The 14,135-nt window shown below is 41.1% G+C and overlaps 1 protein-coding gene across 6 annotated transcripts in view; it reads left to right on the top strand.

Moving 5' to 3' along the window:
- The window catches only part of etv1 (ETS variant transcription factor 1), a 44,975-nt gene that overhangs the window by 1,227 nt on the left and 29,613 nt on the right, over positions 1-14,135 (top strand). For 3 of the 6 annotated variants that reach the window (XM_054782569.1, XM_054782566.1, XM_054782565.1), the window contains 7 exons: positions 126-201; positions 743-836; positions 2,039-2,086; positions 2,713-2,799; positions 5,682-5,735; positions 13,070-13,199; positions 13,908-14,096. In XM_054782569.1, the coding sequence (XP_054638544.1) occupies positions 157-201; positions 743-836; positions 2,039-2,086; positions 2,713-2,799; positions 5,682-5,735; positions 13,070-13,199; positions 13,908-14,096 (647 nt within the window). In that variant the 5' untranslated portion in view covers positions 126-156. Of the gene's footprint in view, positions 1-125; positions 202-742; positions 837-2,038; positions 2,087-2,712; positions 2,800-5,497; positions 5,590-5,681; positions 5,736-13,069; positions 13,200-13,907; positions 14,097-14,135 lie in introns of those variants that run through there. The other 3 variants (XM_054782567.1, XM_054782568.1, XM_054782570.1) reach the window with 3 other exon arrangements.

The raw sequence follows: 14,135 nt of genomic DNA, 5'->3' as shown, positions 1-14,135 counted from the left end.
GCACGGAAGCACCGTGGGCGTCATTTAACTGCTTGAAGAGCATCGAGAACATGGACGAGGTGTCACATGCAGATGTCAACACCATTTGACCACTTTGTGTTGATTTTTAATTTTTTTTTTTACAGCTGACAATTTGTTGGAGACTGCAGGTGCACGATGGAAGCATCCCATGACCAGCAAGTGCCTCGCTGTCACTGCAAAGTAAGTCAGCATGGATGTCCAAACTTCTGTCCGTAATTTAATAGTAACAGTAAAGTTGCAGTGATGAGCAGCTTTTTACATTAGAGCACTTGTAGGTGAGTGCATGTCACCACCGGGAGCTTAACTCATTCAAGGTTAAAGAGTTTTATTGTCATATGCACAGTAAAATAGGTAGTTATACTACACAATGAAATTCTTATTCTGTTCATTCTCCCCCCCAAAAAAGAAAGAAAACACAAGAAAAGGAATAAGAGCACACAAAACATTAATACCAATAAATTAAGCAACAACAACAGAAGAGACATTGATACCAATAAATAAAGTGTTATGAGTGTGTGTGTGTGTGCTTTGTTGAGAAGCCTGATGGCCTGTGGGTAAAAGCTGTTTGCCAGCCTTGTGGTCCTGGACTTCAAACTCCTGTAGCGTCTGCCTGACGGTAGGAGTGTGAAGAATGAGTGTTGTGGATGTGTGCTGTCCTTGATGAGGTTGTTTGTTCACGTGTGCTACTGAAACACAATTGATTTGTCTTTCTTCTTGTTAGCAGAAGACTCCAGAAAAGAGGAGGTGCAGCCATAGGCCATCAAACGATAGAAAGAGAAAGTTGATTAAGTCCAACATGGCTGTGGACACGGAAGGTAATTTCACGGCCGCTAAACCTTTAGCCAGAATCCAATAGTTTTTTTTTTTTTCTTTTGTGGCTAACTACAGCCTCTCCATGCATCACAGCAAGCTTTGTGATAATCAAAGTCATATGTACAAAAATGCTACAAAATCTAGGTCCAAAAGGATCTGACTGTCAGTGCCGGTGCTTCACCAGGACTTGTTGAAACCGAGGCTTAGTCTTAGTAAACATAGGCTAGCTCCACACCCACGGGGGTTGTTAAAAAAAAAAACAAAAAAACATATTTCTCCATGGTCTTTGGTCCTTAAACTCCACTTGATGTTTTAAGTATGGGTAAGGTGAAGATTTCCATAACCGGTTTTGCTGAAAAAGTAACATTTCTTGAGACAGTTTATTTTTGTTAAGTTTTCATCCAACTGGTTTTAATTGCAAATGAAAAACTCCCAATGAGGACATTTTCATGACCGTTTGCTCCCAGTCCATGTGACTGATTCCCATATTCTTCAGTTACTGTCAGTGTTGACGTCAATGCGCCTTTTCCAGGAACTACTTTCTTTGGGTTTCTGATTGGCTAAAATGGACTTGGAGTCATTGCATTGCATTTTTTTTCTGGTTTGTGTCATAAGAAATGTGCAACATCTTGTGTTTTTAAACCTTATTGAACAACAGAACATGATTGTGTAGCAGTAGACGTGTGTGTACGCCTCATACCATGCACAGGCGATTTAAAAAAATAAAAAACAAATTCCTTGGCTCCATGTAAGTGTACACGACCAAGTCAGTTGTGGTCGGTGCGTATGAGATGTGTGAAGAAGCAGCTTTGCCATCTACTGTACGCCGTTGTAACAACAAGCTAACAGTCAGTCCTATTATAATGTTTTTGTGAGCAAGGGCAACCAGGTAGTACCAAAAAAAAGTAGCACCAAAAGTATTTGTGGCAATCTGAATTTATTGTTGGCGGGCCACTGTTAACAGTGATTGACCTCTTTTTACACTTTTATGACAGTTGAGCATATTAAAATGTAAGGAAGGCTTCATGATGGCCCCAGTTTGACCCTGGAGCAGATTATTTACATGATTTCCAATGGGAAAAAATGTTTTGAACTGTAAACCAGCATCCTGGAACAGATTGTGTTGGGCCGCTGAGGTCCGACTGTCCTTGTACGCACGCGGACCTGTCCTCAAATGTCACTCTGCTTTGCTTCTCTTCTTCAGAGCTTTTCCAGGACCTGCTTCGCCTGCAGGAGACGTGGCTGGCAGAAGGTGAGCACCTCACATGGGTCAGGGTACAAACGACTCTGTGGTGGTGGTAGTAGTTGTAGTAGTGTGTGTGTGTGTGGGGGGGGGGGGTTGTTTTAAGAGCGGAGTTCCATGCTTGACATGGCAGTCCAATTAAAAGGCGGCGTGGAAGAGGCACCTGGTGTGTGGTGCATACATTAGAGGCTGCCAACGAGAGCGAGGGGCTCTTGAGGGAGACCGAGGAGGTTCTAGCTGCGAGTGTCATCACAAATTACCAGCGCAACACTCTCTGCCGCTCACTGTCTCCTCGGCTTTTGGCGGGAGCTAACGTGCTGCACGCCACCCGGCGTTCTCTCTCTCGCTCCCTCTGTCACTCTCTCACTGTCTCTGTCTCTCTCTCTCTCTCTCTCCCCCTCCGCTTCCTCCTCTACATCATCTCCAGCTGCACCATCACCTTGTCGTCTTCAATTTCGCCTCCTTGCCTGCACAAAAAGAATGGATCTATCATCTTTTTCCTGACAGACTCACTTACCTTACCTACCCTCCTGCCTGAAAAGCAAAAATTAGACTTTTTTTTTTTTTTGGTGCCTGAAAGTTTTCCCCCTTTTTTTCTCTGCTTTTTAAATGTTTTTCCTCCCATGGCAAGACAGGCTCACTGTGCTCTAACAGAGACGGGATGCTTCAGGATTTAAGTGCCAGTGTCCTCCTACCTCCATGTCTGCAGCACCCAACTTTTGGTTAGTGGGCAATCTTCTTCTTTTTCCTCACCTTCTTTCTTTTTAAGTGCATGTTTCCTGACTTGAACTGACCTCACTAAGACGTACTTTAGATTGTACTTACTTTGCAAGTTGGGTTAAATTTGAGACCAGAAATAATGGCATGAAGAAATTTCATTTTGGGAAATTTCAAGTTGAGTTTGCACATTTTTTTGTTTGTAGCTTTTGGAGATGTGTCTTAGCAAAGTGTGTTTAGCTTTTTTACATCTGAGAAAATTTAAGTTAATAAACTATATATATATATATATATATATGTGTGTGTGTGTGTGTGTATACAGTATATATATATATATATATAATTGTATGTTGTAAGTATATAACAGTTTACATTTGATATTTATAACTTTAATTTTATATTTCAACGGTGACAGAACAGGTGCGCTTATCTATTTAAAGACATCTTCGCTCAGGGAGCCATCACGCTCTTATTCTAAACTTGTACTCTCAAGTGCGCCATCAATTTTAAACAACTTTAATACTTTAAAAAATCCTTTTTATTAAAAAAAAAAGCAGACAAAAAAGGATTTTAATATTTCAGCATCCAGAGACTCGGGACGATGGTTCTGAAGCCCGTCATGGATCACGGTGACGAGCACGCTGGTTTCTTAACATGTCCACTTCCTTCCTGTCCTGTTAAGACCAGATAAGATTTATTACTTCAGGTAATTGGAAATGAGACAAGAATGAATTTCCGCAAAGTTGAGGGAACTTTGTCAGCTGTCATGCAAATGTTTTTGACTCCACCCCTCTCCCATCACCCTGCACCCCCACCCTAACTTATCCTCATTCAAGCTCTTTCTCCTTGGCACTTATTGACCCTTACAAGTGTTTTTGGAAAGTAAAACAGCCTTTCTTACTTAACACCTAAATGCCTGCATTGGTCGCCTCACCTGCTTTGTTCTAATGAATGAGTGAATGAATGAAATAATTAATTAATGTGTATGAATGGTGACAACGTTCCATTCCTGCAGTTCTCCACAGGACTTGTCTTTTTTTTTCCTAACCAGGACCAACTGTTTCATTCACAGACTGACTCACACTCATTTGTGCACTACTTCCTGTTGTTTCTATTTTTTCTATTTCATACTCACCTTCCTGTGTCCATTTCCCACCCAGAGCCTCACATTAATGTGGGTAAGGGACGAACGGGGTGGGGGGGCTAGAAGCAGCTGCTGAGCTCCAATATGTTGCCTTTATGCGTGCTTGAATTTTCATGTGCCGTTTTTTTAGGTTTGGAAATTTGGATTAAGTGCGTGAAAGTGCAACTTTTTACTTGTAAATATCAACACAACAAGCAAGGACTGTTTACTGACGCATTTTGAAATGTAAAACTTGTGGGGGTTTTCCCCGTAATTTCTAGTCTTTCTGCAATTAAATAATTTTGTCTCTTTTTAAATAGATATGTTGAAAATTTATCACATGGTGCTGTAAAAGCTGCAGAATGTATCTTACAAGTACTTTAAGTGCTTAAAAAAAAGGTGTTTAGCCTACATAATGTCTACGGCGTGATGGCTGGCCAACGAAGCTAACTGGCATTCTTGTTTGAATTAATCTTTTATCTTACTGTATTATCATTTCTTTTTTCAATTTTCGATTTTATCTTTAGGCTTTGTCATTAAAGTGAAGTTAATCACTAAATGTCACAATTTTTATTAACGTTCTTAACGGTATTTTTTTGTTGTTGAGTAAACTAATAACAAGATGATAATAATAATAATAATAATATTAATAATAATAAAAATAATAATAACCGTGATGACTTTGACACAATTGGTTGAAGTGAATTGCCCTGTGGGTCGCATGACATGTGGTAGCGCTGAGAGGCATCATCTGTTGATTGGTTACGCTCATCAATTCGCACCTCATCCCACGTTGCATGAAAACTGTCAAAAAAAATTATTTTTTAAAACAAGAGGCTAAGTAGACATGTCGAGGCGGGCTGGCGATGCTGCGACGATAATGAGGCTCCACCTCGCAGCGCGTGTATAAATAGACGTGCTAATGGACGCCTTTAAAGCGACTCTTCTTTGACCCGCCAACGTTGAGCTGGATTGTGGGTTGAGCATTTTGGGCGAGCTTTGGAAGAGGAGAGCCAAGGCGGCAGGTGTACAGGTGGATTCATCAGTAGGGAGGAAGCCAATTAGATGCTGCTAACGATGGGAGGCTGACTGCTGGCAGACGCTGACAGGAAGTGGGATTACCAGCTACAGGGTCACCGAAACAACATGTCCAATGAATAGCATGTATTTTTATCCTAAAAACAAAGTCTTTTAATGTTTTGGATTTGGAGATTACTCGCATCACTTTATTCGGTACACAATGTAATGACATCCACACATACTGTAGGTTTATTCTGATTGTATTGTATCGTACCTAGAGCTGTTTTGTGTGTCATATTTAGTCACATTACAGGGTGAAAATGTCAAAGAGCCGCAGTACACCACTGCAAACTACAACCACAATAATAAACATTGTTCAATTACAAAAATTATATTTGCGATATACTTGTTGGATTTGGATCTTTGTCCCACTTTTGTTGTCCTGGCAATGAGGCTAAATTGCAAATGCAACCTTTTCCCTTATAAATCCATTTAAAAACATGTTATATGTCAGAAATGATTCAGGGTAAATGCATCCAGAGATAATTAGGTGATAAAATAAAATAAAAAGTAGAATATATTTCTCCCCCCCCCCCACTTGGAGTGACGCTAGAATCCTTTAAGGGCTCTCCAAGCTTCAAGATGGAAGAGGGTGTGTGTTAAAAGAACCTGTGATGCCGTTTGGACCTTGTAGCGCTGTGATCAACATCACAAACACCTCGTCTGTCTTCTTTGTGCTTGCAGCTCAGGTTCCTGACAATGACGAGCAGTTTGTCCCCGACTTCCAGACTGAAAACTGTGAGTAACCAACCAACCAACACGAGTGTGTGTGTGTGTGTGTGTGTGTGTGTCATGTTCAAACTGTGGAGTGTGTTCTTATTTGCATAGGCAGGAATATTGTTTTTAGAGGATATTTTTAACATTGGGAGGGCCAGGCTGAGTGTCACCTGATTTAGGGAGGGGATGGGGGATAGGTGGGTTGTTTTGAATTATTTTTTCCAGAATAGAAATGTTCTCATCTCGCAAGACCCTTCCTCCCCCCCGACCTTTTCCTCAAAGTGCTTTTTGTACGCACCTTCCTTGTGCGGCTGCATTTTCTAAATAAGGACTTTGGAAATTAAATCCATGCTTGGTGGATGTTTTACACAATGAAAGCACAACAAGGAAAAAAAGCAACCTTTCTAAGAATACTCTGGAGGGAAATTGCAGTTGACACCAGTCCGCGCGTTTTCGCCGTGGCGAACCAGCCAGGTGACTCTCCAGCCCGCGCATTCTCGCCGAGTGTCACGTAGCTGGTTCGCCTTGGCGACTTGGCACGGCGGGTTTCTGCCATGAATGTTGGTGGGTGGTACTCCCGGTGGGGTCCATGGCAAGCACATGTCTTCGGGACCAGCCAAGAAACTGTGAGAAATGCCACCAAAAGGCCCACTGCTTCTTTTTCTGATGTCCTAAATGCCCTTTAACCAAAAAAAAAAGTGGAAGTGATTTAAGACATTGCTTTCACATACGAATGAAGTTGGATCTTCAAGCAGCATCCTGTTGGCGCTGGGAAAAACAGAGGGTGGTCTTTGTTTTACTTCTATTTTCTTCCTCCTACAACTTGAAATGACACATCAAGAAGTTCACGCTGATTACACTTCATCCCTTTTAAACACTTTTTAAAACTACTCTTAACATTTGTGACCCCTGCCTTTAAAGGCGTCAGTCTGATGTTTATTTTTGATATCACCGGGATTAATGTGGCCACACTGATGGATTGATTGACAGAGAAAGCTCCAATAAAAGCGTATTAAAGCCATCGCACTGCATTTAGATCAGAGGTGGGGAACCATGTACAGGCCACTATACAATTCTAAAAATGGAACTAAGAACTGCTTAAAAAAAAAACCCCAAAAGTCAAAATATGCAATAATAAGCATACTGTACAGTATGCTTATTTGATCATACTGTACATATATGATGGCCCCTGATAGTACAAACAAGTTTGCCGGTCGTGGAAATTGGCCTTAACCGTCCCGAAGTGGTTCTAGACCTTGAGACCCCTTTAAAATGAAGTTAGACTTTTTAGCCTGGGTCCCCAAAACAGCCCCTCTGATAAAAGTGTAATAAAATTGTATCGCACAAAAAATATTCTTCACTCTTATTTTTAACTTCACAGATATGTTTTTTTTGTTTGTTTTTTCTTCAGTGGAAGGAAGTAGGTAACAACAAACATTTGGTTAAAATGGGAGACAATGGGACCAAAAGGGGTAAAGAGTGTAGACATATATGCAAATCTCCTATTCTCTACACCTTGCAATTGCAGGGGATCTTGGAATTTTCAGAAATAATAACTAAAAAAAAACAAATCCTAGCCACATTTCATCGAATTAGCCTTAAAACTGACTGATATGTTGAGAATGAAAACAATCAAATAAGCAGAATGTACAGGTTTAGTCCCCTAAGGTGCCTCGATGGCTAGAGTCGACGCCCAGAGGTCACCGAGACGGTCCCGTTGTCCTTCAGAGGTGGGCGGTCCGTGGTCTGCTGACCATCTGAATTGTCCTGTTGGCAAAGTTGCAGCAGACTGGCAGGCCGCTGACAGATGGCAGCGGAGTGAGGGTGCCGTGGCTGGGCATCCCAGCCAGCACCTCTCCCATATGGGTCCTACCCAGCCCCCTTAGGATGCGGGGACCAGCCCAAGTCAGCAAAGATAATGCATGACCCTTAATAGGATATAACGGTAGTAAAAAAAAACCCAAACCTTTCAAATGCATCAGCTAACTTTGTCCTTTGCATCACTGGACCACTAAACTGCAAACACTAACAAAAACACTAGCAGCTTCTATTATAATCATTAAAACCACAAAAACAACACTGCTACTGTAAATACTACCCTGAATCCACAGCTGAAAATAAAGCCAACAAGTGCACAATGTGTACACTGCACAGGCCAGATGCCTCACTTCAAAACATATTTGTGAAAGGAAAGGCAGAAAGGCTCACTTGTTCTGCTTTTGGTTATGAAATGGAAGTATACGCTATGTAACAGTGGCTCTTGTTAGTGTTAGAGAAAAGATTCTTTGCTTTAGACCAGGGGTGTCAAACTCGTTTTCATTTAGGTCATATTACAGTTATGGTTGCCTTGTAACAGCTTATATACCGTACATGAATATAAATGTGTAATTGCCTCATGATGTTATGAAATGATTGCCCATGACTTTGATCATTATGTTTTTTTAATTACGGTAACAAATTGATGGATAACTGAAATTGTAAGTGTTGCAAGATCAGATAGGACTATTATATATCATTCTGTCAAAATACATAGAACATTTATTTTTAGCATTTCATTTTAATAACATTTAAGTTTTCCAATTTGGCAAGAAAGATTGTGTTTTTTGAAATTTTTTAAAGCACATTATTTCCAGGCTTTGATGGGCTACATAAAATTATGTGATGGGCCAGATCTGGTTCCCGGGCCATGAGTTTGACACGTGCTTTAGAAATACAAGTATGTTTCATTAATCAAGTTATTTAAGGATCCAATCACAGATAATACACACAAGGAAGCCAAAAATTGCTGAAATAAAGCCTTGAGTTAACATTTTTTTTTGCTAGCAAAATTGCTATTTTGCAAGTATTAAAACATCACATTTTGGTTATTTAAAACAACAATAATAATAATGTGATTTAAGTCCACATGGAGATATGTTTGACAAGGTGAAGCCAGCAAACAATTAAAATACGTGACTCCGCACTCAGATAGTAAAAAGCAAAAAGACAGCTTATTTAGTGGAATTTGTGTAGTTTGTTCTTGGAGCTGTAAAAAAAACTGCAAAGACATACTAAGAATTAAATTTGTAGCAGTGGACTGCAGTGATGAGCATATTGTTTTTACTTGTACTAAAATATGAGACAAAGGTCAAACTCTGCCGAGGTGACTTGGCCGTCTTCAATGTCATCCTGGCGTGGAAGCAGCATGGTGGCGGCCTGGAAGCCGCCGCGTCCTCCAGCTGAAGGAGGAGGAGAAGGTTCTTTTGTCTCCAGCTCCACCACAGATGCTTACCATTAGCATAACTTAGCAGGGAAGGACGGAGTAGAGGAGGTGTAAAATGAGGCCACACGTTCCTTGCCGATCTTTCCGCTGCCGTCATTTGACAGGGAAGGCGAGCACCTACAGTAGGTGAAAATGGAAGGGAAGCTTTTTCGCTGTTGCCAAAAGACCTGCTTTTTTTTTAAATTTATTTAATTTTTTTTTTTTAATGAATGGGCTGGAGAAGTATCTGCCAAATATGAGCGAAGCTTAGGCCAAAAACACACCATTTGTACCTGAGAATGCACATGTCACAACCAAGGACGCATTCATTTTCATTAAAAAAAAAAGTTAGTTGTAGTAAAATTGTTTGTTTTAATATTTATACAAAACACTAAATTACAGATAATGTGAAAAAAGTCAAAAGGACTAAATAAGAAGTGCATGTGCGTCACCAGCAGCCAAGAGAACATTAGCATTCCAAATAGAGCCGCTAATTGTTTTAACTGCCTCTTTTAAGAGGCTCCAGCTTCTTAATCAATGAGCAGATAACGAGTGCAATCACGCCGTGACATTCTGGACTCAAAAGGAAGTGTCTCGTGTTCTCGTCTAGCTATTGATTAGCGTACCTCGGTGTGCCACCTTGGCGCCCCGCCGCCGAAAATCTATTGTGACATTTCCACTTCTTACCCGTGGCCGTGCGTAATGGTAACATGTGACGCCGTCGGAATTAAAGATCTCTATTGACATTACTTCGCCATAGTCACATGCGTTGAGTAAGCTTGGTCTTGGTTTGGTGATCACTGAGGAGAAGAAGCCAAAGTGGGAAGTTCTTGGAGAGGAAGACCGCACGTAACAGTCGAAATATGTCAAGGTAAAACACCGTGTAAAATACCTAAAAGAAACTAAACACATATTTAATAAGAACACAAAGTGAACCTGTTGGTGCTATTACAAAAGCCTTTACAAAGATAAGGATCAATTAGATGTACAGTACAGTAGTATTATTGTTACTTCTGCCTAGCATGTGTTCATCATGTACAGTATCAATCATATGGATATGGATTTTTTGAGGGCAAATTCCGACATTGAGGAATTAAAAAAAATTGGATTACCGACATACCATATGATTTTGAAGTTTTTTGATATAAAAAGTGTGAAATACAGTCATCCCTTTTTTATTGCTGTTACTTGGTTCCAGACCTGACCGTAATATGTGAATTTTTGCAAAGTTGGGTTCATTCTTTATAAATGGACTATTTGCGTAGTTATTGCATAGAAAACCTGTTTTCAACCTTCTAAATACGAATTTCAATATTAGAGCTGTCTAGACATGAACTAACACTTGTATAATCACCTTGATACTCCTATTACCCAATATAATAGATATAACCAGACAAAGTAAGACATAAATAAGACTCATGCTCGTGTGTGTTGGAATAAATGTCTTCCGGATATGTGGACAGGAAGTTTTCCCATAATGCATTGCGTCTGAGCAACGCATTAATTGGTGCCTGCCGGGGCGCTGCAATGACACCAGCCTCCCTCTGGGCTCCTCTGGCTCCCTCTGCTGGACAGAGCATTGCAGCGCCATCCATCCAGCCATCCATTTTCCGCTGCTTGTCCTCCAGTGAAATTCTTTGCTCAGAAATGCATTATGGGAAAACTTTAAAACAGTTGTATTTTTCATTTTAAACTCTTATTGGTAAATGTTATATGTCATGTTGTGTATTTTTTATGTTGTGTATTTATCAGGTATACATTTTGAGTGTTAAGTTGCTGTGTGATGAGTTTAGTGTTCTTTGTTAGATGACACAGTGAGTCATACTGTTATATTGAGTAATGACCTACAATTTCCAATGGGTTGACGAGCGCATCTTGAGTTTTTTCATAGCTCCTGATTTGCTCCTGTCAAATAAAGAGCTGCCTGGTCCTCACAGACTCTTGTGCGGCACAATATGCCATTTTATGACATGGACATGTGCTGCTTATAGTCCGGTGCGGCTTATATACAGTATGTACTGGACAAAACTATTTTTTCCTCTAAATGTAGTGGGTGTGGCTTATACACCGGAATTTAGGGTGAGCATCTATTCTCTAATGCAGGGGGTGTCAAATGTGTGTTCATTGAGGGCATCCCTCAGAGGGCCGCTGGTAGCTGTCAATATATTTGAATATAAATATGAATATAACCTCATGATATTTTTACACAATTATCCATGCATTTGATTATTATATTTATGTAACACATTGATGGATAAGCTGCTTTGAATTGAGAAGTGAAGTGAGAATGTCAAGTTGTCGAGCAGACGTTCAGGAGTATCTTGTTGCAGGATAATATTAAAGTTGACTGCAGTCAGTAACATTTTTTTTTTGTCGAAATGAAAGAAAAAATACATTTTGAAGGAAAAAGGTGAAGTGCATGATTGACACGCAATATTCCCAGGCTTTCTCGGGCCACATAAAATGATGTGGCAGGCCACATCTGGCCCCCGGGCCTTGAGTTTGACAGCTTTGTTCTGATGACTGTAATCGTCTGATTATGATCTATAAAGTCTATATGAATGACTATAATTGGTCAGACCATCCTATTGAATGACAAAATGTCTCCAGACTTTTGACTGGTACTGTATATCATTGTTAGGTTAAGAAAAAAACACATGACTGATCTTTGTGAATATTAGGCAGGGTCCAAAAAATGTTTTGATGCAGGGTCTAGCTTCTCTTTTCACTTTTGTCACCATTTTTGACGATTGTGTTGAAGGCGTACGGTTTGGAAGCCGATGTGTTAGAAACAGTATGATAGAGAACACTTGTACGGCCACAATAATAACCACCATGAACACAGCTCTTGTGGGATCATTACATTGTGTCTTTTTATCATACTGCTGTTAAAATGAGGCGCGTCTGAGCTGTTGTGATTTGTGCCTGACGTGTTATGCCATGCTCGTGTCACTAAAGGTCTCCCCGTAGGAAGTGTTCTTTTGACCTCCGATCGATGACCTGGAAAGGTCAGGCCCCCAGCGAGCTTTGCCACGCCGGGCTCCCAGGGGCCCAGCTGTGCATCAGATGAAGTGTTGGCAGAGCCGCCCTCGCTCATACGGCAGCTGTCAGTCAAGTTATGAGAAAGTCTCCAGGAAACATCATCTTCTCGGAGACTTCAAGCACAGTGTAAACATCGCAAATCTATTCCTCCAAGCCTCTGGCAGCAGGAACCAGGCTTTTTGTGGGACTGGCCGAGTTCTGGTCAGAATCAGATTAGCGTCGATCATGACTCGAGACGACAGGATGTTAATCATCGCCGGTCAGGTGCTTGACAGAGTCTTGGTGTTTTGTCTGAGAGCACAGAAGCTCCCAGGCCACCTTCTAGAATCAATGCAGGTCCACTTGCTGTGGTCAGGGTCATACTGACATCCAGCTGAAGGCAGGGGAAGCATCTACGTGACCCAGCTGAATCTGTCAACATGGGAATAAGATTAGCGGAGATGCTCCATCCACGTCCGAACTCTTTCAGCTTCAATGGCTCTTCATTAGTGAGCAAACACAATGAAGGTCTACTGTCACTCTCTTTTGATGTGGCAGACAGCGTGTAGTGTATTGTTGCATGGTGATGTTGATCACAATCTATCACATCCATCTTTCAGCATCACCCATGGCCAACACTCTGTGAATGAATGAATCGTTTGGACAAGAGTTTTTTGCTGTCTCTGAACCTTTATTCTTCATCCTAGCAAGTGATTCACATGCAATCTAATTTTTTATTTATTTTATTTTTATTTATTCATTTTTGGACAATTGCAGGCTTCCAACTTTGTGGGAACACTTTTGGGAAATGCCCATTTGTGTTCCTAGTGCACAAAGCAACGCATGCGCCGATCAATTTTAATGTGAAGGACTTCTGATGTCGCAAATGAGCAATACCGAAATCTTGTCCCCGAAGTCTTCCAAGAAGAGATGTTGGAAGTTGTTACAGTTGCAAGCACCTCCCACGTTGTCCTCTTTTTCTAATAAGGTGTCCCAATACTGTAGTCCATGTCGTGGAGTTTGACCTTGCAATGCTCCTATTTAATGTGCAGCCATCCTAAATGACTCATTTCCTCCTCCTTTCCCGATGTAGTGGCGTTCCACGGACTGCAGTTGAAAATCAAGAGAGAGCTGCACAGCCCGTGTTCCGAGCTGGGCTCCACCTGCAGTCAAGAGCGGCCCTTCAAGCTCCAGTATGGAGAGAAGTGCCTGTACAACGTCAGGTTTGTGCTGCACTCTTTCAGTGGCGTCACATTATGTGCACCCATGCGGACCCTTTCTCTTTAGTCCCGATATTTCTCCCCATTAGTGGTTGGAATATATTCTAATGCATTTGAAATGACTTGCTTCTTGTATGTGGAGAAGTGGGCACACGTTGAGAGTGTTTGAAATTGACTTGAAAGAGTGTGTTAGTGTTGCTTAGTTGCACCCAATCTTGATTTTCATTTTCAGTTTCACATCATTTTGAGGCTATTTTTGTCTTTACAGTTGATGAATTATCGCACACAGTTTAAATTGCGTGACATCACAGAAACGCGTCGGTGCACACATCAAACATAAACATTTGATCGAGGGGAAAAGGGAGAAAACATGTTGGCAGAACTAGAAATAGAAGTCGGCAGACGTACGATCAGTTTTAATCACAAATTCTGTAGAAAATAACTATGGAATGTCATAGAAATGGGCATTATTTGCTTATTTATTGTTATTGCTTTTTTATTGTAGTTATTATTCATTTGATTTACTTAATATTAATTATTATTATTAATGTTTATGTATTGAAATGTATTTACACGTATTGCTGTAATTTAATTGAAATAAATTCTGCAGTTTCAATAAAAAAAATGATAACCCAGAAAGGAGTGAATTTATGCCGACAGTAATTTCTGCAAAATAACAATGAGTGCAACATGGTGTTTGCCCTGCCGCAGTGCCTATGAGCAGAAGCAGCACGCAGGAATGAAGCCCTCCAGCCCAGTGACACCCCCCTGCAGCACCCCAGTGTCCCCCTTACATCATGCCTCACCCACAGCTGCCCCGACACCCAAACCTGACCGGACCTACGCCCACGTGCCGGTTTCACAGACGCTCCCTGATGGCGCCTACGCCATGGACCACAGGTATGGTGGCTCCCTAACCGGAAGTTAGCATTGGCTGTT

Source organism: Dunckerocampus dactyliophorus, chromosome 7, assembly GCF_027744805.1.
Source record: "Dunckerocampus dactyliophorus isolate RoL2022-P2 chromosome 7, RoL_Ddac_1.1, whole genome shotgun sequence".
NCBI classification, from domain to species: Eukaryota; Metazoa; Chordata; class Actinopteri; order Syngnathiformes; family Syngnathidae; genus Dunckerocampus; species Dunckerocampus dactyliophorus.
The sequence above is the reverse complement of the archived record's forward strand: the minus strand, read 5'-3'. Positions and strand labels throughout refer to the sequence as shown.